This window comes from Heptranchias perlo, chromosome 6 (genome assembly GCF_035084215.1).
Source record: "Heptranchias perlo isolate sHepPer1 chromosome 6, sHepPer1.hap1, whole genome shotgun sequence".
Taxonomy (NCBI): Eukaryota; Metazoa; Chordata; class Chondrichthyes; order Hexanchiformes; family Hexanchidae; genus Heptranchias; species Heptranchias perlo.
This window is the reverse complement of record NC_090330.1, coordinates 25,837,358-25,862,735: the sequence shown is the minus strand read 5'-3', so window position 1 is coordinate 25,862,735 and position 25,378 is coordinate 25,837,358. Positions and strand designations below refer to the sequence as shown.

General features: G+C 41.6%; 1 protein-coding gene across 1 annotated transcript in view; it reads left to right on the top strand.

Annotated features, from left to right (window-relative positions):
- The window catches only part of brca2 (BRCA2 DNA repair associated), a 117,507-nt gene that overhangs the window by 56,240 nt on the left and 35,889 nt on the right, over window positions 1-25,378 (top strand). The window contains 2 exon segments of the mRNA XM_067985964.1: window positions 8,155-8,603; window positions 19,706-19,896. Of these exon segments, the coding sequence (XP_067842065.1) occupies window positions 8,155-8,603; window positions 19,706-19,896 (640 nt within the window).

Sequence of the window (25,378 nt, the reverse complement as noted above, 5' to 3'; positions counted from 1 at the left end):
TCTTTACTGTGAGATTACTAATTAACCCTGTCTCAAAAATTAATTAATCCACATTTGTCCAAGTGACTGTTAATTTTGTCCTGGATTATTGTTTCTAAAAGTTTCCCCACTACCGAGGTTAAACTGACTGACCTATAGTTGCCGGGTTTATCTTTACACCCTTTTTTGAACAAGGGAGTAACATTTGCAATTCTCCAGTCCTCTGGCACACCCCCATATCTAAGGAGCATTGGAAGATTATGGCCAGTACCTCCACAATTTCCACCTTGACTTCCCTCAGCAACCTAGAATGCATCCCATCCAGACCTGGTGACTTACCTACTTTATAGCCAGCCTTTCCACTACCTCCTTTATCAATTTTTAGCCCATCCAGTATCTCAACTATCTCCTCTTTTACTGGGACTTTGGCAGCATCTTGGTAAAGTCAGATGCCAAGTACTCATTTAGTACCTCCGCCATGCCCTCTGCCTCCATGCATAGATCTCCTTTTTGGCCCCTAATCAGCCCCACCCCTCCTCTACCCATTTACTATTTATATGCCGATAGAAGACTTTTGGGTTCCCTTTTATGTTAGTTGCCAGTCTATTCTCATGCTCTCTCGTTGCCCCTCTTATTTCCCTTTTCACTTCCCCTCTGAACTTTTTATATTCAGCCTGGTTCTCACTTGTATTATCAACCCGACATCTGTCATACACCCCCTTTTTCTGCTTCATCTTACTCTCTATCTCTTTCATCATCCAGGGAGCTCTGGCGTTGGTTGCCCTACCTTACCCTCTCGTGAGAATGTACCTAGACTGTACCCGAACCATCTCCTCTTTAAAGGCCGCCCATCCCTCGGTTACAGTTTTGCCCGCCAATCTTTGATTCCAATTTACCCGGGTCAGATCCGTTCTCAACCCACTTAAATTGGCCCTCCTCCAACTGAGTATTTTTACTCTAGATTTCTCCTTGTCCTTTTCCATAGCTAATCTAAACCATATGACACTACAATCACTGTTCCCTAAATGTTCCCCTACCGACATTTGCTCCACTTGACCCACTTCATTCCCCAGAACCAAATCCAGCAATGCCTCCTTTCTCAAAGGGCCGGAAAAATACTGATCAAGAAAGTTCTCCTGAACACACTTCAGAAATTCTTCTTCCTCTCTACCCTTTACACTATTACTATATTAGGATATAATTGCAGGTTTCCTTCCCTAAAGGACATTAGTGAACCATATGGGTTTTTACGTCAATCCAATAGCTTCACGGTCACTTTTACTGATGCCAGTTTTTATTTCCAGGTTTTTTTTTAAACTGAATTCAAATTTGCAAACTGCCATGGTGGGTTTTGAACTCACGTTCTCTGGACTATTAGTCCAGGCCGACTAGGATTACTAGTCATAACCACTGCTCTACGGTAACCATTACTGTAACCTCTTTGCTTTTGTACTCTGTGCTCCTGTTTATAAGATAGCATATGTATTTTTTGAAAGCTTTATCAACTTGTCCTCCAACTTTTAAAGATTTGTATGTTTTAACCCCCCAAGTCTCTCTGATCTTCTATACCCTTTAACGTTTTACCATTTAGTATATATTTCCTCTCCTTATTCTTTGGTTAAGCACAAGGAAATCAATTGTTTTTCACCCAACCTGATCCCTGAAAATTAAAGAATATATAATGATCAACAACCACTGAATTATTGGCTGGAAAGATGGAAAAATAGACAAATTTACTAGTTTTAGCAATGCAGATGTTATGACATCGAATTTTAAGTACCTTGTTTTGCAACAAACTGACCGCATTCCTGTAAAAATAACCAACTGTGTGTATTTTGTTCTTTGAATTCTTTGCTTTATTTATTTTGTACCTGTGTTCTCACCCTTTGTCCAGCTTCCTTTTTTAATCCATCTTTCATCTTTTTCCTCCTTTTACCTTATTCCTTGAGAGAGTGACTGAAGACCTCCTGCCAGCCCTCTGCCAATCCTAATCTCCATGCATCCAATCGGAGGTATGCAGGAGTGTTGATAGATGATTGACCGTTTGATTTTTCTTTCTCCAATGGAAAAGCATCTTGGCCTCCTCTTAGCACTTATACACAATGGCACGATGGAAGTCAAGAACTCACCTTGCCAATCTGTGTTCTATCATTTTGTGGCTCTTTTGTCTCCAGTTTTCACTTTTGTCATATCACAACAGGTACAGCACAAGAGGAGGCCATTCGGCCCATCGTGCCTGTGCTGGCTCTTTGAAAGTGCTATCCAGTTAGTCCCATTCCCTAGCTCTTTCCCCATAGCCCTGTAAATTTTTTCCCTTCAAGTATTTATCCAATTCCCTTTTGACTGTTACTATTGAATTTGCTTCTACCGCCCTTTCAGGCATTGTATTCCAGACCTTTACAACTCGTTGCGTAAAAGAAATGTTACCTCATGTCGCCTCTGGCTCTTTTGCCAGGGATCACCTTAAATCTGTGTCCTCTGGTTACTGACCCGTCTACCACTGGAAACAGTTTCTACTCGTTTATTCTGTCAGAACACCTCTATCAAATCTCCCTTAACCACCTCTGTTCTAAGGAAACCCAACTTCTCCAGTCGTTCCACATAACTGAAGTCCCTCATTCCAGGCACCATTCTACTAAATCTCTTCCGCTTCCTCTCTAAGGCCTTGACATCCTTCCTAAAGTGTGGTGCCCAGAGTTGAACACAATATTCCAGCTGAGGCCTAACCAGTGTTTAATAAAGGTTTGGCATAACTTCCTTGCTTTTTTTTTGTTCGTTCATGGGACGTGGGCATCGCTGGCGAGGCCGGCATTTATTGCCCATCCCTAATTGCCTTTGAGAAGGTGGTGGTGAGCCGCCTTGAACCGCTGCAGTCTGTGTGGTGAAGATTCCCCCACAGTGCTGTTAGGAAGGGAGTTCCAGGATTTTGACCCAGCGACGATGAAGGAACGGCGATATATTTCTAAGTCGGGATGGTGTGTGACTTGGAGGGGAACGTGCAGGTGGTGTTGTTCCCATGTGCCTGCTGCTCTTGTCCTTCTAGGTGGGCGAGGTCGCGGGTTTGGGAGGTGCTGTCGAAGAAGCCTTGGCGAGTTGCTGCAGTGCATCCTGTGGATGGTACACACTGCAGCCACAGTGCGTCGGTGGTGAAGGGAGTGAATGTTTAGGGTGGTGGATGGGGTGCCAATCAAGCGGGCTGCTTTGTCCTGGATGGTGTCAAGCTTCTTGAGTGTCGTTGGAGCTGCACTCATCCAGGCAAGAGGAGAGTATTCCATCACACTCCTGACTTGTGCCTTGTAGATGGTGGAAAGGCTTTGGGGAGTCAGGAAGTGAGTCACGTGCCGCAAGATACCCAGCCTCTGACCTGCTCTTGTAGCCACAGTATTTATGTGGCTGGTTCAGTTAAGTTTCTGGTCAATGGTGACCCCCAGGATGTTGATGGTGGGGGATTCGGCGATGGTAATGCCATTGAATGTCAAGGGGTGGTGGTTAGACTCTCTCTTGTTGGAGATGGTCATTGCCTGGCACTTGTCTGGCGCGAATGTTACTTGCCACTTATCAGCCCAAGCCTGGTTGTTGTCCAGGTCTTGCTGCATGCAGGCTCGGACTGCTTAGGTATTTGAGGGGTTGCGAATGGAACTGAACACTGTGCAATCATCAGCGAACATCCCCATTTCTGACCTTATGATGGAGGGAAGGTCATTGATGAAGCAGCTGAAGATGGTTAGGCCTAGGACACTGCCCTGAGGAACTCCTGCAGCAATTTCCTGGGGCTGAGATGATTGGCCTCCAACAACCACTACCATCTTCCTTTGTGCTAGGTATGACTCCAGCCACTGGAGAGTTTTCCCCCTGATTCCCATTGACTTCAATTTTACTGGGGCTCCTTGGTGCCACACTTGGTCAGATGCTGCCTTGATGTCAAGGGCAGTCACTCTCACCACACCTCTGGAATTCAGCTCTTTTGTCCATGTTTGGACCAAGGCTGTAATGAGGTCTGGAGCCGAGTGGTCCTGGCGGAACCCAAACTGAGCATCGGTGAGCAGGTTATTGGTGAGTAAGTGCCGCTTGATAGCACTGTCGACGACACCTTCCATCACTTTGCTGATGATTGAGAGTAGACTGATGGGGCAGTAATTGGCCGGATTGGATTCGTCCTGCTTTTTGTGGACAGGACATACCTGGACAATTTTCCACGTTGTCGGGTAGATGCCAGCTTGGCTCGAGGCGCAGCTAGTTCTGGAGCACAAGTTTTCAGCACTACAGCTGGGATGTTGTCGGGGCCCATAGCCTTTGCTGTATCCAGTGCACTCAGCCGTTTCTTGATATCACATGGTGTGAATTGAATTGGCTGAAGACTGGCTTCTGTGATGGTGGGGATATCGGGAGGAGGCTGAGATGGATCGTCCACTCGGCACTTCTGGCTGAAGATGGTTGCAAACGCTTCAGCCTTGTCTTTTGCACTCACGTGCTGGACTCCACCATCATTGGGGATGGGGATGTTTGCAGAGCCTCCTCCCCCCGTTAGTTGTTTAATTGTCCACCACCATTCACGTCTGGATGTGGCAGGACTGCAGAGCTTTGATCTGATCCGTTGGTTGTGGAATCGCTTAGCTCTGTCTATAGCGTGTTGCTTCTGCTGTTTAGCATGTGTGTAGTCCTGAGTTGTAGCTTCACCAGGTTAGCATCTCATTTTTCGGTATGCCTGGTGCTGCTCCTGGCATGCTCTTCTACACTCTTCATTGAACCAGGGTTGATCCCCTGGCTTAGTAATGGTAGAGTGAGGAATATGCCGGGCCATGAGGTTACAGATAGTGCTGGAATACAATTCTGCTGCTGCTGATGTACTCTATGCCTCTATTAATAAAGCCCAGGATCCCATATGCATTTTTAACAGCCTTCCCAACTTGCTTTGCCCCGCCCCTTCAAAGATTTGTGTATGTGCACCCCCTTTAGAATTATACTATTTAATTTATATTGCCTTTCCTTATTCTTCCTACCAAAATGCATCACTTCTGCATTAAATTTCATCTGCCATGTGTCTGCCCATTCCACCAGTCTGTCTATGTCCTCCTGAAGACTGTTACTATACTCCACATTGTTTACTACATTTCTGAGTTTCATGTCATCTGCAGACTTGAAATTATACCCTCTATACCCAAGTCCAGGTCATTAATATATATCAAAAAGAGCAGTGGTCCTAACACTAACCCCTGGGGAACACCACTTTATACTTCCCTCCAGTCTGAAAAACAACCGTTCACCACTACTCTCTGCTTTTTGTCTCCTAGCCAATTTTGTATCCCTGCTGCCACTGTCCCTTTAATCCCATGGGCTTGAATTTTGCTAACAAGTCTATTATGTGGTACTTTATCAAATGCCTTTTGAAAATCCACAAACGCAACATCAACCACACCACCCTCATCAACCCTCTCTGTTACTTCATCAAAGAACTCACCAAGTTAGTCAAACACAATTTTCCTTTAACAAATTTGTGCTGACTTTCATTTATTAGCCCATACTTTTCCAACTGCCAATTTGTTTTATCCCAGATTATTGCCTCTCAGTTTCCCCACCACCGACATTAGGTTGACTGGCTTGTAATTGCGAAGTTATCCCTCTCCCATTTTTTGAACAGGGGTGTAACATTTGTAATCTTCCAGTCCTCCAGCACCATCCCCATATCTAAGGAGGATTGGAAGATTGTGGCCAGAGCCTCCACAATTTCCACCCTTACTTCCCTCAGTAACCTAGGGTGCATCCTATTGAGATCAGATGACTTTTCTACTTTGAGTACTGCCAATCTTTTAAGTGCCTCCTCTTTATCTATTTTTATCCTACCCAATATCGCTACTACCTCCTTTTACTGCTACAATGGCAGCATCCTCTTCTCTAGTGAAGACCGATGCAAAGTATTCATTTAATGCCTCAGCCATGCCCTCTGCCTTCAGGTCCCACACTTCCTTTGACTACCCTTTTACTATTTCTATGTTTATAAAAGACTTTTGGATTCCCTTTTATGTTAGCCGCTAATCTATTCTCATACTTTCCCATTGCCCCTCTTATTCCCTTTTTTTAGATCGCTTCTGTACTTTCTGTGTTCAGCCTGGTTTTTACTGTTTTATGAACCTTACATTCGTCATAAGCCTCCTTTTTCTTTTTCTGTTTCATTTTAATCTCTATCTTTGATCATCTAGGGAGCTCTAGCTTTGGATGCCCTTCCTTTCCCCCTCGTGGGGATGTGTCTACTCTGTACCCGCACCATTTCCTGAAGGCCTCATGTTGTTCAATTACTGTTTTGTCTATCAGTTTTTGATTCCAATCCACTAGGGCAAGATCCCTTTCTAACTGAAATTCACCCTCCTCCAATTTAGTATTTTTACGCTTGATTGTTCCTTTTCCTTTTCCATAACTATTCTAAATCTAATGATATTATGATTACTGTTCACCAAGTGCTCCCCACTGAAACGTGCTCCCCTTGCCCCACTTTGTTCCTAGAACTAGATCCAGCACTGCTTCTTTCCTGGTTGGGCTGGAAACCTACTGATCAAGCAAGTCCTCTTGTATACATTTCAGAAATTCCTCATCCTCTTGTTCTCCCATTGTTCAGTTACTGTTTTGCCTATCAATTTTTGATTCCAATCCAGCTGGGTAGTCAAAGGAAGATCCCTTTTTAACTCACTGAAATTTGCCCCCCTCCTGTTAAGTATTTTCACATTTAATTGTTCCTTGTTCTTTTCCATAACTATTCTAAACTTAATGATATTATGATCACTGGTCCCCAAATTAAGCATGCATAAAACTTTCTGAACATGGAAGGTGATCCTAAATACATCATATTTAGTATGAATGTACCTTTTGAGAATTAGTCACAAATTACTTCCAGTCCTCAAAGCAATACCTACCATGCAGTCTTGTTGGCACCCAGTCAGATTTGCTATAGAGCCTTCTATGTGTCAGCAGTTATACTTTCACATTAACTTTCTCTTTTTCTTCAGAATTTGCGCTTTCCTTTTTTGGGGGAATTATCAATGGTTCAGCCTGCAAACTTTTTCCGCAGAACTCCTTGTTACTACTTAGAGGATGAACTAGAGGAGCAACTATCATCCCTAACCAATTGTAGAAAAATTGACTTCCTTTGGCATTCCTCAGTAAAAATTCTAGTAGAGGCTTAAATTTAAACTTGGGATCCAATTTGGGTGTTTAAAGGTACAATGTCAATTCACGTAAGAAATACAATTTCTAGACCAAGTCATAGTCATGTATGTATCCCATCCTGCAAAGCGAGGCTGTGGGCAGACCTTGTGCCTGTGAGAATACAAAGGAAACCAGCATCCCACAGAAAATGATATGCCTGACATGAGGCAAAGTAATTGAGAATATTGCAAAGACAATAAAATTGTGAACAGACACATTGAAGACCAAATTATCAGAAACAGATAACAAAACGTCCCAAGGCATAATCAAAGACTCAGAACCTGGACACAGACTAATCCTATTATGTTAATTGCAGGGGCTTTGTTCAGACAATTAGGTAACTTTCGTGATTGGCATATACAGGATGAGACATCTTAAATGTCTACATCTGAACAATCCTGTAAGATAGATAGAATTGACAACAGTTAACACCATAGAATGGATATCGGAAAGGTGTCTGGAACAATGGGTACCCTGGAGTGGGGAGATGTTCGGGACAGATGATCTCATGAGACTAATGTTGTTAAGCTACTAGAAGCAACTATGCTTCAGAAAGATATATAAACTGGGACACTGTCCCACTAAAAGTTAAAGGCAGCTTCTGGGGCGACGGAGGCTCTCACACCCTATGATACCAGGCCTGATCAGCTTGAAACTTCCTAAGGACAGGTTGTACCATCCTTGTTTATCTGATATAACTGTATTAGAATGTTATATAAATACTTCTTGTTTGGTATAACTGCATTAGAACGTCATTCTTGTGCCTATAATAAATCTTGCATGTTCGGTCACACTCGGGCCCGAATCATTGTGGAAGTTATTATTAAGAAGGATTAACAACCCTTGGAAGCATTAATAATAGAATATTTCCCAAGTAGTCATCTTAGCAAGAACAAAATTCTGTTCAAAAGAAAATCTTGTATTATAATTGCTCTATTTTATAACTTTTAAAAGATATATATATATATATTTTGACAGCATTTCAAACAGCATTCATCAGCAGTTGATTTCTCCTAATGTCACATTCCCTGTCCAAGAAAACTCAGTTCAGCGTAATTTATGCCATCATCATGAAGTCAAGCTGCTGAAAGGACAAGCTGCAGTATTCAAACCACCATTCCAAAGGCATTCAGGTGGTTACACGCAGCAAAACAGCGATAGACAGAGTACATCAAAGCCAAAAAAAACTTTTGTCCCACCATTCAAAACTCTTCCAGATTCTCCTCAAATGGAAAAGCAAGAGAATGTGAAGATTGTTCATTCTCCAATGCAAAGTGAAATTGGGACTTCTACAAAGATGAGTAACTACAGTAAACATTTGCAAGAAGATGGCACATTAAAAGATGATCCAGTGATAGTCAGATGTCTTGAAGACAAACTCAGATCAAGAACTGATACTTCAGAAGAACTTAAAGCCGATGCTGAAGGTATTCCTGTTGTACCTATAGGTGTATTATTTGTCCTGCTTTTTATTTTAATTATTTAAACTAGGATAATTTTCTTTCACTTGCATTTCATTAAATTGCTGTACCTACATGTTAACTTCCTGTGATTTGTGTACAAGGACACTCAAATTCCTCTGACTCCAACATTTCTTAGTCTATCACCTTTTTTAAAAAAAATCCTGCCTCTAAGCAGGAGGAAATGTGTATCAAATAGCCATGTTTATAGTTTTGAATGTCGTATTATTTAAGCATGGGAGCCTACCATCTATTGTTGGTGCAGTTATTGGCCAATAAACATGAAGAATCGTAAAGAGGGAATTACTGTCAGTTTTGAACAACTTTTTGCATCAAGATGAAGCACACTAGGACAAAGACTGAACCAAGACAGAATAAACCCCCTTCCTAAATTATAATATCTTATGTGTAATATACCTGGGAGTAATTACACGGCATTACTCTAATGCCAGGAGTCTATCTAAAATTTTGATGTTCACTCCTGCAATTTATTACTTAATCTGAAAGATAGATTGGGTTGTTGCTATTCTCTTGGTCCCAAATAATTCTCCTAGTTAAAACTGTGGATAGACTTTTACTATTACCTGTAGACAATAATTCCCTGCTTAATACTGCTGTAATGATGGCATGCGAGCACTGGAATCTTCATGGTGGGGGTAAGAAATAGAAATTATCCTGTGTAATATTTGGGAGGAGGGGCAGGGGAATAAATTTATACTGTTTGAGGTCAAGTAAAACTGACCGTATACCACAATTCGCCTGATATTCTGTCAACCTATAGACAGAATGTAGATATTATATCCACTTTTGCATGATGTGTATGAGCTGGCTACTGCAGACAGTTAATTTGTGAAGGAAGTGGTATAAATTAGGTCATGAAAGAGTGTCTGCAGTTCTGCTGCTGAGTAAATCAGCATATCCAAGAATGAACAAAATAAATCCATTGTGTGGCCTGATTCAATGGCACACACTGTCACTCATGAAAACAAAACTATGTTTATTTAAAAACAATTACTTTGTCTTACATTTGCTTAATTTTTTTTGCATCTCGGGTCTCTCATTTCATAGAATCATAAAAAGGTTATAGCACGGAAGGAGACCATTCGGCCCATCGAGTCCGTGCTGGCTCTATGCAAAGCAATCCAGCTAGTCCCACTCCCCCGCCCTTTCCCTGTAGCCCTGTAAATTTTTTTCAAACTCCTTTTGCTTTACTGGTTGAGAAAAAAAGTAACTATTAAAATGTGATTTTTTTAGTGTAATATTTGATTTTTTTTGCTTTACTTTTCCCTTGTCTATTAATAGACTATTTAGGTGTGCCTTTTATTTCATCTGGCTCTGTAATTTATCCTTCAGTGATGTACTAGTGAATAAGATTGGAGAACTCCATTGGAATAGAGGCTGATACTGTGACTTGCAGTTATTCATCACCTCCACAGTACAATTTAAAACTTTACGCTTTTCTTTTAACTGTTGGAAATTATTGAAACAAACAAAATTAATAACAAGTTTATCTTTGTATCATATACTGAGGTTTGGGAATTGTGTTTCTCGGAGTAGTTTAAGTTTTGGGGATTTATGCTGATTATCTTCTTGAGTTCAGCATCACTGACCACTCATAAGCAAATCTCATGTACCTTGCAAATCAGATTGTGCCCTTTTTTAAAAATGTAAGTAAATGTAATGAGACCAAGTCGCGAACAGTGAGCCTTAGCCCTGTAACTCCAGCTTATTGGAATGTGAAAGTATCACGTGACTTCAATAATCAGTAGCACTCTCATCAGGCTGTAAACTATTCGATGATATCGTTGGTGTTGCTCACGGTGAAGAGGTTTTATAAGAAATATGCCAAACACCAAAGGTTTTTGGATCATTTTATTGGATCATAAATATGCACATTGTGCTATGGGACTGGAGAGTTCTCAATGTAACACCTTTGTTCAAGAAGGATATAAGGATAAACCAAGTAACTATACTCTAAATCAAAAGCAAAATATTGCGGATGCTGGAAACCTGAAATAAAAACAGAAAATGCTGGAAATACTCAGCAAGTCAGGCAGCATCTGTGGAGAGAGAAACACATTCTTTCTCTCTCCACAGATGCTGCCTGACTTGCTGAATATTTGCAGCATTTTCTGTTTTTATTAACTATAGTCTAATGACAGTTTTAAAATGAGAAATAGATGAGTTAATTAAGGTCAGCCAGCACAGATTTGTTAAAGGCAACTTGTGTTTAGCAAATTTGAAGAAATGGCCATTTGGATAGATAAAGGAAATGCAGTGTATATGGATATTCAGAAGGTGTTTGATAAGATGTCTCAAGGCACTAGTTTGAAAAATTCAGACGTATGGTAAAAGGAAATGTAACGGCATGGATAGAAAGATGATTGATGGACATGAAACAGGGAAATAGGGTATATGGGTGTTGCTCAGATTGGAGAAGGGTTGAAAGTGGTGTACCCCAGGGGTCAGTGCTAGGTCCTGTTTTGTTCTAGATGAGCATATAGATGATTTGGACTTGGCATAGGGAGCATGATCTTGAGATTTGGGTGGGGGAGTGGGGGGGCATTGGCAAACAGTGAGGAGGACTGTAAAAGATTTCATGAAGACATAGGTTAGCAGAATGGGCAGAAATGTTGCAGATGCAATTTAATGTGGATAAGTGTGAGGTAGTAAATTTTAGGAGATAAATAAGTAATGGAAGTGTACGCTCAATGGGAAAATGTTGAAATGAGTGGATGAACAGAGAGACTAGGGTTCAAATACGTAATTTCATAAAAGTACGAGTGTAGGTAGTCTAAGCTATTTTTTTTTTTGAAAAGCCAACAGTTTTTTTTATAAACAGAGTACAGGAGCAAAGAAGTAATAAATTTTATGAAACATTGGCTAGGCCAGTTAGATTACTGTGTACATTTTAGTTGCTCTATTATAGAAAGTACATTAAACGTACAGCATAGATTCACCAGAACGATGCCAGGGATAGAAATTACAGTTATGAGGTGAAACGTAGTACTGGGATTATTTTCACTGGAGCAGAAATGGCTAAGAGGAAATTTTAATAGAGGTTTTAAAAATTATGATAGGTTTTGATAAAGTGAATAGGGAGAGACTATGGGCGCTAAATTGGACCGTGTAGCACCCGTTGTTTTGGCGCTACATGGCCTCTCTGACATCCAAGATAACGTTTCCTGCGTGATGTGCGCTCTACGCCATCTTGGTATAGGAGTTAACGCAGGCTCAGATAATGAACGCTGGAATCATGTAATGTAGGGAGAAAATGGCTTTAATCAGTGTGTAACGCAGATTTAAAGTGATGAACACCATTTTGTGACTTAACGCTCAATCCAACGCACAGTCTTAACCCCAACCATCTGAACTTGTCCTAGAGTGCCTGGAGGATTCCCCACCAGTGCTATTTAAAGGGGCCATGCAGGATTTACAGGTTAATGGCTGGATTATTGCTTCTGGCTGCTGAGACATTTGTAACTGTTTTTGGAGGTCTCCTAGACTTGAATACTAGGATGCGGGACATAGCCTAACATTTAGAGCTAGGACATGCAGGAGTGAAGTTAGGAAATGCTTCTACATGTAAAGGGTGGGAGACATTTGGAACACTCTTCTGCAGATGGCAGTTTATTCTAGCTCACTTTTGACTGTTAAATCTTAGATTGATAGATTTCTGTGAACCAAGGGTATTAGAAATATGGGGCTACGGCGGGTATATGGAGTTAGGTCAGTGGTCCACCATGATCCCATTGAATGGTGGAACAGGCTTGAGGGGCTAAATGCCATTGCCACTTGCTGCCTCCTGATATGCACCAGCTTCTCCTGCAAGAAAGTGGGACGTGTGTCTGGGTGATGTGCCTGTCATGGTTGAATAGCTTCCAGTGTGTGTGGCCTGTGATTTGTGGGTAGGCGGCTTGAAACAGTAGTAATGTGTAATGGTGAGAGGAAGCATCTGTTTGGAAGAGTTGAGTACTCTTGGAAAGAGTGAGTTTATTGGTATATGGGTGATGGGGGTGTAGTGCATGGTGCAGTTGGTAGGGGATGCCACTTGACAGTTGACCTCACTCACTGACTACTCATGTCAAAGCATTGAACTTCTTCCTGTACTGCATCCATGTTCATGATGCTGTGTGCCTGGCATTGACTTCGTCCCCCGCTGCTTCCTATTGCCTTTTGGATATATGTCTGGAGGGCCTCTTGTTCCCCCCCACTCCTGGCGAATATAGGATATCCCTCCTTCTGTCCATCTCTTGCATAAAGGACTCTAGTGCATCAGCAGAGAACCTTGGTGCACGCACTCTCGCAGGCCTGGTACCAACTCAGATCAGCAGATTGGTGATGTCTGGCATGCACATTGGAGGATGTGGGATTTAGTAGTGCGCAACCTTTACTCAATGTTTTAACATAACTCATCAGTGTGTAAACATAGGGATTGGACCTGCATCTGTGTTTTACGTGTGCGATCTCCATTCAGACTCCGTACAGACAGTAGATTGTTATTTTCAGCAAATAACAGGTACCAGCTACCTTCAAGAGAGTTCTAAGAAACATCCTCCCTTTTGAGAGATTGAGCTCCCCCTAGTGGTGGAAAGTATGAATTGCATTGATTCCATGTGCAAAGCCTGAATGGAACGCTAATTGCAGGTGAGTCCTTCAGCCGGCCAAAACACGCATCCTGCCTGCGCAGGGGTCATTGGGCCCGGGGTAATAGCGCATCGCGCATCTCGCTACCCGCGCCCAAAAATGGCCCTTATACAATTTTTTTTTCCCCCCTACTTTCTCTCATTGGGGGTTAATGATATTGATATGCATTTAAAATTGCTCTACAAAAGAGCCAGCACATACACAATGGGTCAACTGGCCACTTTCTGTGTTCTAAAGTTCTATATTTCTGTGGGTAAGCACGTCTGCAGAGATGGTCCTAAGCCATATTGGCATAGATCGAAAAAATAGGCCAGAGAAATAGTGCGTTTGATTGAAATCCGTGAATGAGACCTTTGAAAATGGGACAAGGTCAATAATTGGTTAACAGGTGGCTCGGTGGCTAAGAGTCACCAATTCTGGATTATATTGGTCTTAATATTTTGGGGAGAAGTTTCTGCTAGTTTTGTGCCCAGATTCTAGCGCAGTCGAACCAATGCAAAAGATTGGGACATTTACAACGTAGGTGAGTTATGCCCAAAACCACTTACGCTCGTCTTGTCCAGGATCCTTTACCCTGGTTCAAGATTCATTTTGCCCAAATCAGGCCCCAACCAAAAAACTGACCACGCATCAAGGTAGAAATTGCGAGATTCCACCAATTGCGCTGGTTCAGGAAGGCTCTTCACGTTACGCTCATTTTCTTAGGCACACAGGCACTAGTAAACATGTTTTAAAAGTTTTTTTTGTATCAAAAAATATTTAATTTACTAAGAAACTGACTAGTGTACACCAATGAAACTATTAAATGGTTCATTGGGGTTTTTTGCCATTTTCAGTGATTTTTAAATCGGGTCACTCACAGGCGGAGGACTGAAAACCCTTTTTAAAAAAAGCTTATTTTGGTGATAAAGCCCATTTTCAACTGTATTAATAAAACTGTAGCAAGTTACTACTCTTAAGTACATCAAAGGATACTTTCTAATGGAAAGAAAAAAGACTCAATTACGTTCAACGCTGCTTAATTGCGGTGGTTCATGGAAGATTTTACATTTGTGGTTATGTAAATGTATTTTAGTGGAAACTTGAAGCATAACCTAACCAGCCCAATTTCCCAAAGCGGAAACTACCCAGTTAGTTTTTTAAAAATCGGTCTTTGGCCAGCAGGCAGAGTAGAGCTGTATTTCAAGTTTTGTGCTAACCAGCAGAAGAGCTGAGCCAGTTTTGCTGCTGTGTATGTTCTATGGCACAAGAAGCGAGTTTATGTTTTGACGTTGATGTTTAGAGATAAAGTGAGTGATGTCTTTATTATTTTATGTAACAAGGAGAGTAGAGAAATGTATTATTACTGTTTAGTCACCTTTTTATGTAAATAAAACCACTTACATAGAAACATAGAAAATAGGAGCAGGAGTAGGCCAATCGGCCCTTCGAGCCTGCTCCACCATTCAATATTATCATGGCTGATCCTCTATCTCAATACCATATTCCCGCTCTCTCCCCATACCCATTGGTGCCTTTTGTGCCTAGAAATCTATCTTAAATATATTCAGTGACCTGGTCTCCACAGCCTTCTGTGGTAGAGAATTCCACAGGTTCACCACCCTCTGGGTGAAGAAATTTCTCCTCATCTCAGTCCTAAATGTCCTACCCCGTATCCTGAGACTGTGAACCCTCATTTTAGACCCCCCAGCCAGGGGAAACATCCTCCCTGCATCCAGTTTGTCTAGCCCTGTCAGAATTTTATACGTTTCAATTGGATCCCCTCTCATTCTTCTAAACTCGAGTGAATACAGGCTTAGTCGACCCAATCTCTCCTCATACGACAGTCCTGCCATCCCAGGAATCAGTCTGATGAACCTTCACTGCACTCCCTCTATGGCAAGTATATCCTTTCTTGAGTAAGGAGACCAAAACTGCACACAATACTCCACGTGTGGTCTCACCAAAGCCCTGTATAACTGCAGTAAGACATCCTTGCTCCTGTACTCAAATCCTCTTGCAATGATGGCCAACATACCATTTGCCTTTCTAACTGCTTGCTGCACCTGCATGTTTGCTTTCAGTGACTGGTGTATAAGGACACCCAGGTCCCTTTGTACGTCAGCATTTAAATAATAATCTGCCTTTCTGTTTCTCCTTCCGAAGTGGATAACTTTACATTTATCCACGTTAAACTGCATCTACCATGTAATTGTCCACTCACTCAACTTGTCTAAATCGCCTTGAAGCCTCTTTGCATCCTCCTCATAATTCACAATCCCACCTAGTTTTGTGTCGTCAGCAAACTTAGAAATATTACATTTGGGTCTCTCATCCAAATCATTGATATATATTGTGAATAGCTGGGGCCCAAGCACTGATCCCTGCGGTACCCCACTAGTCATTGCCTGCCACCCCGAAAAAGACCCATTTATTCCTGCTCTCTGTTTCCTGTCTGTTAACCAATTTTCAATCCGTGCAAGTATATTACCCCCAATCCCATGTGCTTTAATTTTGCACACTAACCTCTTATGTGGGACTTTATCAAAGGCCTTCTGAAAATCGAAATATACCACATCCACTGGTTCTCCCTTACCTAGTCTACCAGTTACATCCTCAAAAAACTCCAGTAGGTTTGTCAAACACGATTTCTCTTTCATAAATCCATGTTGACTTTTTGTCTAATCCCGTTGATATTTTCTAAGTGTTCTGTTATCACATCCTTTATAATAGACTCTAGCATTTTCCGTACTACTGATGTTAGGCTAACCGGTCTGTAGTTCCCTGTTTTCTCTCTCCTTTTTTAAATAGTGGGTTTACTTTTGCCACCCTCTAATCTGCAAGAACTGTTCCATAATCTGTAGAATTTTGGAAGATGACAACCAATGCATCCACTATTTCCATGGCTACCTCTTTTAGTACTCTGGGATGCAGATTATCAGGCCCTGGGAATTTATCGCTTTCATTAATTTCTCCAGCACTTTTTCTTTTACTAATGCTAATTTCCTTTAATTCCTCCTTCTCATTAGACCCTTGGTTCCCTACCTCTTCCGTGAAGACAGAACCAAAGTATTTGTTTAATTGCTCTGCTATTTCCTTGTTCCCCATTATAAATTCTCCCGTTTCTGACTGTAAGGGACCTACATTTGTCTTCACTAATCTTTTTCTTTTTACATACTTGTAGAAGCTTTTACAGTCCACTTTTACATTCCTTGCAAGTTTACTCTCATACTCTATTTTTCCCCTCTTAATCAATCTCTTGGTCCTTTTTTGCTGAATTCTAAACTGCTCCCAATCCTCAGGCTTGCTACTTTTTCTGGCAACTTTATATGACTCCTCTTTGGATCTAATACTCTCCTTAATTTCTTTTGTTAGCCATAGTTGGGCCGCTTTTCATTTTGTGTTTTTGGGCCAGAAAGGAATGTATAACTGTTGCAATTCATGCATTCATTCCTTAAATATTAGCCATTGCCAATCCATCGTCATGCCTTTTAATGAAGCTTCCCAATCTAGCATAGCCAACTCACTCCTCATACCTTTGTAGTTTCCTTTGTTTAGATTTAGGACCCTAGTTTCGGATTGGACTACTTCACTTTCCATCTTAATGAAGAATTCTATTATGTTATGGTCACTCTTCCCTAAAGGACCTCGCACAACAAGATTATTAATTAACCGCTTCTCATTGCACAATACCCAATCTAGGATAGCCTGTTCCCTGGTTGGCTCCTCAACGTACTGGTCTAAAAAGCCATCTCATGTACACTCCAGGAATTCATCCTCCACCGTATTATTGCTAATTTAATTTGGCCAGTATATATGTAGATTAAAGTCACCCATGATTACGTAGTACCCTTGTTACATGCCTCTCTAATTTCCTGTTTGATGTAAGGAGTCGCGGAACACCAGGTTATAGTCCAACAGCTTTATTTGAAATCACAAGCTTTCGGAGCTTTGCTCCTTCGTCAGGTGAAGTGAGGAGGAGTTGCATAAAGGCACGGCATATATAGTCAGAGAACAATGCATGGTGATTACAGATAATCTTTCTAACTGCCCTTTATCACACCTCGGCAGACAGATAATCACAGCAATCAAAGGAGTGTTCAAACAGGTTAGTCAGGGAAACCTTACATCCAAGAATACTGAGGTGGGGTCACCAGGGGTCAAATGTAGCTGATGCTGGGGTCGAGCAGAAATTGATAGCCAAGTTCTGCACCCATGAGGACGGCCTCAACCGGGATCTTGGGTTCATGTCACGCTACATGTAACCCCACCTGACGTAGAGTCATCCAGACTCAAGTCGTAGTTGGCTTGTTCTCCATACACAGATGCGGCCGGCAAAAAAAAGCTATCTGTTTTTAATACAAACCCCAGCATCTGCTACATTTGACCCCTGGTGACCCCACCTCAGTATTCTTGGATGTAAAGTTTCCCTGACTAACCTGTTTGAACACTCCTTTGATTGCTGTGATTATCTGTCTGCCGAGGTGTGATAAAGGGCAGTTAGAAAGATTATCTGTAATCACCAGGCATTGTTCTCTGACTATATATGCTGTGCCTTTATGCAACTCCTCCTCACTTCACCTGATGAAGGAGCAAAGCTCCGAAAGCTTGTGATTTCAAATAAAGCTGTTGGACTATAACCTGGTGTCGTGTGACTCCTTACGTTTGTCCACCCCAGTCCATCACCGGCATCTCCACATCATTCCTGTTTGATGCCATCCCCTACATTACCACTACTGTTTGGATGCCTATAGACAACTCCCACCAGTGTTTTCTGCCCCTTGGTGAGTCTTAACTCCACCCAGACTGATTCTACATCTTGATTTTCTGAGCCAATATCCTTTCTCACTATTGCTCTGATTTCATCCTTTACTAACAACACCACCCCACCTCCATTTCCTTTTTGCCTGTCCATCCTAGATATCGAATACCCTTGAATATTCAGCTCTCAGCCTTGGTCACCCTGCAGCCATGTCTCTGTAATCGCAATTATATTGTATCCGTTTACATCTATTTGCGCTGTTAATTCGTCCGCCTTATTACGAATGCTTCGTGCATTCAGATATAGTGCGTTTAGATTTGTCTTTTTAACATTTTTAGACATCTTAACATTTTTTTGTACTATAGCCCTATTTGTCTTGTTGGTTCGGAGCTTAAGTCTTGGTCTGACAAGACTATATTTCATCAAAGTGAGGAGAATCACGTAATGAATGTACAGAGCAAGTGTTCGCCGTTGCAATGCCTAAGTCTTGCTATTGTTTACCTAGAAATTGGGCAGAAAAAGATGCATGCCGGAAAGTATGGGATGCGAGGTCTTGCAGGAGTGGCCAGTAACACTTAACCCAAGAAAATCTTTACCGTTTTAAAAAAATCAAAACATGACACTGACCTTTCAAATACTGTTCCTCTACTTGACTATCTGTATTCACAGTCTTCTGACTAGCCCTGTGTTTGGCTTCAGGCTGACTGTTATCTGGCTGCAATTCAGTCAAAATATAGCCCAAGTTCCTTTCAAAATAAAGCAGAACAACAGTCATTAAAACTATTTCTGATAATTTTTGACTATCTAAATATATTTAACAGGATTCAAAACTATATTTTCCTACCTTAATTCTACTGTCAAATAAACATAACTTTAAAAAGATCCATGTCATGACTTTGAATTGAACTGCTTCACCTCCAACCTGTGAATAAAACATCCTGTCCTACCCAAATACTGCAGGAAAAATCCAATTAACAGTAGTTTTATGGAACGGAATGGACCAAGTAGGTATAGAAGTACAATTTATAAACAGATGTCTGATGTCAATGTCAGAAGTATAACCATTTCCGCCGATGCTTTTTTTTTTCTAGTGAACCCTCGTTTTATCGAGAGCAGCAAGCCTTCCTATTTTTTTTTGTGTAATTACCAGTCAAAAATTTGAACTCAACTGAATTAGCAGCCCTTAAAGCTGGTTTTTGCTCATTGAAATCCCAGGTTTTCTAAACTTGCCCCATCTCCAAAACAAGAGTGGGAGTCAGGAGAAAGAAGAAACAAAATATGTTTTAACTTGAGCATAAAAAATAAAATTGAAGATAAAAATAGGATCGAGGATGGGACAGAAGAAAATAAAGATGATGGGCCATACAGAATTTCAAGTGTTCTAAATGTTATATATTTAATTAAAACGTGTGAAGTGTTTAAAGTGATTATAATAAAACTGCTCATGCACTGTGTCACTGAAATAAGCTGTGCTCCTGATAACAGCTTATTTCAGTGACACAGTGCATGAGCTTAGAATGAACAAAACCTGTCGACCTTAAGAGATGGGAATGTCTCTGGACATGTCAACCGTCTTATGGTTAAGATTATTAGTGCTACATAGACAAGGTGACTCAGTTATGAGTCTTTTCTGGTCTCCCTAAAAGGATCATAGTAATTCATTTTGATTTTTTTTTAACAGGTTTCTCAAGGATAGTTCAGAATTTGTGTTGTGCAAGGGATCTACAGGAAATGAGATTAATAAAGAAGCGAAGGCAAACAATTCATCCTCAGCCAGGGAGCTTGTACAGGACTAAAACTTCTGGTGCATCAAGACTGTCTCTGCATGCAGCAGTTGAAGGGAATTTCCCAACTTCTTTTACAGAAGAACAGGTACATATTATATTACAGTTATTTGATTTTCTTTTTAAATTCAAATATAAATTTATGTATTCTAGGCAACAATTCACAGCATACTCCTGAACACTGAATTAAATTTTTGTGCTTATCACACAAAGTAATATTTGCGCTGAATCACGGAGCACTTTTTTTTTATTCGTTCACGGGATGTGGGCGTCGCTGGCGAGGCCAGCATTTATTGCCCATCCCTAATTGCCCTCGAGAAGGTGGTGGTGAGCCGCTGCAGTCTGTGTGGTGACGGTTCTCCCACAGTGCTGTTAGGAAGGGAGTTCCAGGATTTTGACCCAGCGACAATGAAGGAACGGCGATATGTTTCCAAGTCGGGATGGTGTGTGATTTGGAGGGGATCGTGCAGGTGGTGTTGTTCCCATGTGCCTGCTGCTCTTGTCCTTCTAGGTGGTAGAGGTCGCAGGTTTGGGAGGTGCTGTCGAAGAAGCCTTGGCGAGTTGCTGCAGTGCATCCTGTGGATGGTGCACACTGCAGCCACAGTGCGCCGGTGGTGAAGGGAGTGAATGTTTAGGGTGGTGGATGGGGTGCCAATCAAGCGGGCTGCTTTATCTTGGATGGTGTCGAGCTTCTTGAGTGTTGTTGGAGCTGCACTCATCCAAGCAAGTGGAGAGTATTCCATCACACTCCTGACTTGTGCCTTGTAGATGGTGGAAAGGCTTTGGGGAGTCAGGAGGTGAGTCACTCGCCGCAGAATACCCAGCCTCTGACCTGCTCTCGTAGCCACAGTATTTATATGGCTGGTCCAGTTAAGTTTCTGGTCAATGGTGACCCCCAGGATGTTGATGGTGGGGGATTCGGCGATGGTAATGCTGTTGAATGTCAAGGGAGGTGGTTAGACTCTCTCTTGTTGGAGATGGTCATTGCCTGGCACTTATCTGGCGCGAATGTTACTTGCCACTTATGAGCCCAAGCCTGGATGTTGTCCAGGACTTGCTGCATGCGGGCTCGGACTGCTTCATTATTTGAGGGGTTGCGAATGGAACTGAACACTGCGCAGTCATCAGCGAACATCCCCATTTCTGACCTTATGATGGAGGGAAGGTCATTGATGAAGCAGCTGAAGATGGTTGGGCCTAGGACACTGCCCTGAGGAACTCCTTATTTAACTGAAGCTTGTCATAAGAACATAAGCAATAGGAGTAGGCCATACGGCCCCTCGAGCCTGCTCCACCATTCAATCAAATCATGGCTGATCTTCGACCTCAACTCCACTTTCCTGCCCGATCCCCATATCCCTGATACCCCTAGAGTCCAAAAACCTATCCATCTCAACCTTGAATATAACGACTCAGCATCCACAGCCCGCTGGGGTAAAGAATTCGGAAGATTCACAACCCTCTGAGTGAAGAAATTCCTCCTCATGGCCTAAATGGCCGACCCCTTATTCTGCGACTATGCCCCCTAGTTCTAGATTCTCCAGCCAGGGGAACAATATCTCAGCATCTACCCTGTCAAGCCCCCTCAGCATCTTTAATGTTTCAATGAGATCACCTCTCATTCTTCTAAACTCCAGAGAGTATAGGCCCATTCTACCCAATCTCTCCTCATAGGACAAGCCTCTCACCCCAGGAATTAATTTAGTGACCCTTCGTTGCACCGCCTCTAATAAGGAGACCAAAACTGTACACCGTACTCCAGGTGAGGTCTCACCAAAGCCCTGCACAATTGTAGTAAGACTTCGTTACTCTTGTTCTCCAACCCCCTTGCAGTAAAGATCAACGTGCCATTTGCTTTCCTAATTGCTTGCTGTACCTGCATGCCAACTGTTTGTTTCTTGTACATGGACACCCAAGACTCTCTGAACACCAACATTTAGTAGTTTCTCACCATTTAAAAAATATTCTGTTTTTCTATTCTTCCTACCAAAGTGAATAACCTCACATTTCCTCACATTTATACTCCATCTGCCACCTTCTTGCTCACTCACTTAACCTGTCTATATCCCTTTGCAGACTCTTTGTGTCCTCCTCACAGCTTACTTTCCTACCTAGCTTTGTATCATCAACAAACTTGGATACATTACACTTGGTCCCTTCATCTAAGTCATCAATATAGATTATAAATAGCTGAGGCCCAAGCACCGATCCTTGCGGCACCCACTAATTACAGCCTGTCAACCTGAAAATGACCCCTTTAACCCTACTCTCTGTTCTCTGTCCATCAACCAATCCTCTGTCCATGCTAATATGTTACCCCCAATCCCATGAGCCCTTATCTTGCGTAACAACCTTTTGTGCAGCACCTTATCGAATGCCTTTTGAAAATCCAAATATACCACATCCACTGGTTCCCCTTTATCTACCCTGCTAGTTACACCCTCAAAAAACCCTAATAGCTTTGTCAAACACGATTTCCCTTTCATAAAACCATGTTGACTCTGCCTAATCATGTTATGATGTTCTAAATGCCTGTCACCACTTCCTTAATAATGGATTCCAGCATTTTCCTGACGACTGATGTTAGGCTAACTGGCCTGTAGTTCCCTGTTTTCTCTCTCCCTCCTTTCTTGAATAGCGGGTTATATTTGCTACCTTCCAATCCACTGGGACCGTTCTAGAATCTAGGGAATTTTGGAAGATCATAACCAATGCATCCACTGTCTCAGCAACCACCTCTTTTAAAACCCTCGGATGTAGGCCATCAAGTCCAGGGGATTTATTGGCTTTTATTTCCATTCGTTTCTCTGGTACTTTTTCTCTACTGATATTAATTACTTTAAGTTCCTCACTCTCATTTAGCCCCTTGGTTCCCCACTATTTCTGGTATGCTTTTTGTGTCTTCTACTGTGAAGACAGATACAAAATATTTGTTTAACGTATCTGCCATTTCCTGATTTCCCCATTATAATTTCTCCTGTCTCAGCCTCTAAGGGATCAACATTTACTTTTGCTTCTCTCTTCCTTTTTACATACTTGTAGAAGCTCTTACAATCTGTTTTATATTTCTTGCTAGTTTACTTTCATATTCTATTTTCTCCCTTTTTACCAATTTTTGGTCATCTTTTGCTGGTTACTATTCTTCTTGGCAACATTTTAGGCCTCGTCTTTTAATCTAATACTATCCTTAACTTCTTTAGTTAGCCACGGATGGATCACTTTTCCCGTGGAATTTTTATTTCTCAGTGGAATGTGTATTTGTTGAGAATATTGAAATATTTCTTTAAATATTTGCCATTGTTTATCAACTGTCATAGCTTTAATCTAATTTCCCAATCTACCTTAGCCAACTCGCCCCTCATACCTATGTAATTGGCTTTAAGTTTAAAACTCTAGTTTCTGGCTTAAGTACATCACTCTCAAACTCAATGTGAAATTCTATCATGTTATGATCACCCTTCCCCAGAGGATCCTTTACTGTGAGATTACTAATTAACCCTGTCTCATTACACAGTACAAGATCTAAAATAGCCTGTTACCTGGTTGGTTCCATGAAGTATTGTTCTAGGAAACCATCTCGAATACATTCCATGAATTCGTCCTCCAGACTACCTTTGCCAATTTGATTTGCCTAGTCCATATGAAGATTAATGTCCCCACGATTACTGCATTACCTTTGTTACAAGCTCCTAATTATTTCATGATTAATACTCTGTCCAACAGTATAGCTACTAATAGCAGGCCTATAAACTACTCCCACCAGAGCTTTCTGCCCCTTGTTATTTCTTATTTCCACCCATATAGATTCTACTTCCTGATCTTCCGAGCCAAGATCCTTTTTCACGACTATCCATATGTCATCTTTTATTTTTAGGGCTACACTCCCTCCTATTCCACTCTACCTGTCTTTTCTAAATGTCATGTACCCTGGAATATATAGTTCCCAACCATGGTCACTTTGCAACCATGTCTCTGTAATGGCTATTAGATCAAACCCATTTATCTCTATTTGTGCAACTAATTTGTCTGTCTTGTTACGAATGTTCCGTGCATTCAGATAAAGAGTCTTTAGTTTTGACTTTTTACCATTTTTTCCTGCTTTGACCTTATCTGCTGATGCACTATTATTGGTAAACTCTCTGTCCCTTCCTGCCACACTGCTTATCTTTACCCAAATCACTACACTGCTCTGTTGCCTTGACTTTTCTCATTAGATTTCTAAATTTCTCCCTCCCCCCCCCCCCCCCCTCCCTTTTTAATTTAAAGTCCAATCTACAGCCCCAGTTATTCAATTCGCCAGGACGCTGGTCCCAGCCCAGTTTAAATGGAGCCCTGTTTAAGTGAAATTCTTCTGGTATTATAACTCACCCAGTCAATGTGGTTGATTCTTAATTGCCCTCTGAAATGGCCTAGCAAGCCACTCAGTTGTAAAATCTCGCTACGAAAAGTCATAATAAGAATAAAACCGGACGGACCACCCGGCATCGGACCACTAGGCACCGGCCTTCATTGTCGCTGGGTCAAAATCCTGGAACTCCCTTCCTAACAGCATTGTGGGAGAACCGTCACCACACGGACTGCAGCGGTTCAAGAAGGCGGCTCACCACCACCTTCTCGAGGGCAATTAGGGATGGGCAATAAATGCCGGCCTTGCCAGCGACGCCCACATCCCGTGAACGAATAAAAAAAAAAGTCAAGCAACACTCAATTGAATTTGAATAATTTGTCTCTACTACCTTGTTTGACAGATTATTCCAAATAATCATCACCCTTTTGGATAAAGATTTATTTTATGTACCTATATCCTCTGGTGTTATTAGCCTGACTTAACTTGAAGTAATATTCTGGGTTCACATTATTTGTACTATATGATATAGTAGTTTACCTCACTATGATCCTACCCTCCTCTTCCTAGACTGTAGTTCTTAAGGTTCTCTAATCTTTCTTCCTTAACTGTGCTCTTTACACTAGGGATTATTTCTTTTTGCAATTCTTTGCATCTGGATGTAATGCATATATATCCTTTTTGAGTTGTGGTAACCAAAGTAACCAAAACTACACAGCAATTGAACTGTACTCTGACCAGTGCATTACAAAGCCCAAGCATAATATATGCAAATTTCTGCTCCACTGTACTGAACATGTATCGCAACATTTCACTTTAATTGCTCCTCCGTTGTCTTGCCATTGAAAGTGAGACGATTTTGCCCAGGTTCCTTTCTTTGACTCCCTCTTATTTCTTTTCCCTTCATTATATTCCTTTGCAGCTTATTCCATATCCCATTATGCAATACTTTGTATTTGTCAGTATTAAAGGATAAATTCATACACCCCATGCTTCCAGCAGGGAACTGTGCTCAAAGAAAGTGTGGCTTGGAGATAGGGCTATAAGACCGTAGTGCCGATTCTACTAACCACACCTCCTTCGAAGGTGGTTCCCCACTGGGAGTGTAGGATTGGTGAATTAACCCTTAAATTTAATTTTCCATTTGATTGTGTCATCTAAATATTTCTGTAAAACAGTAACTGCATCCTCCATCCCTACTGCACTCCCTATTTTACTGTTATCT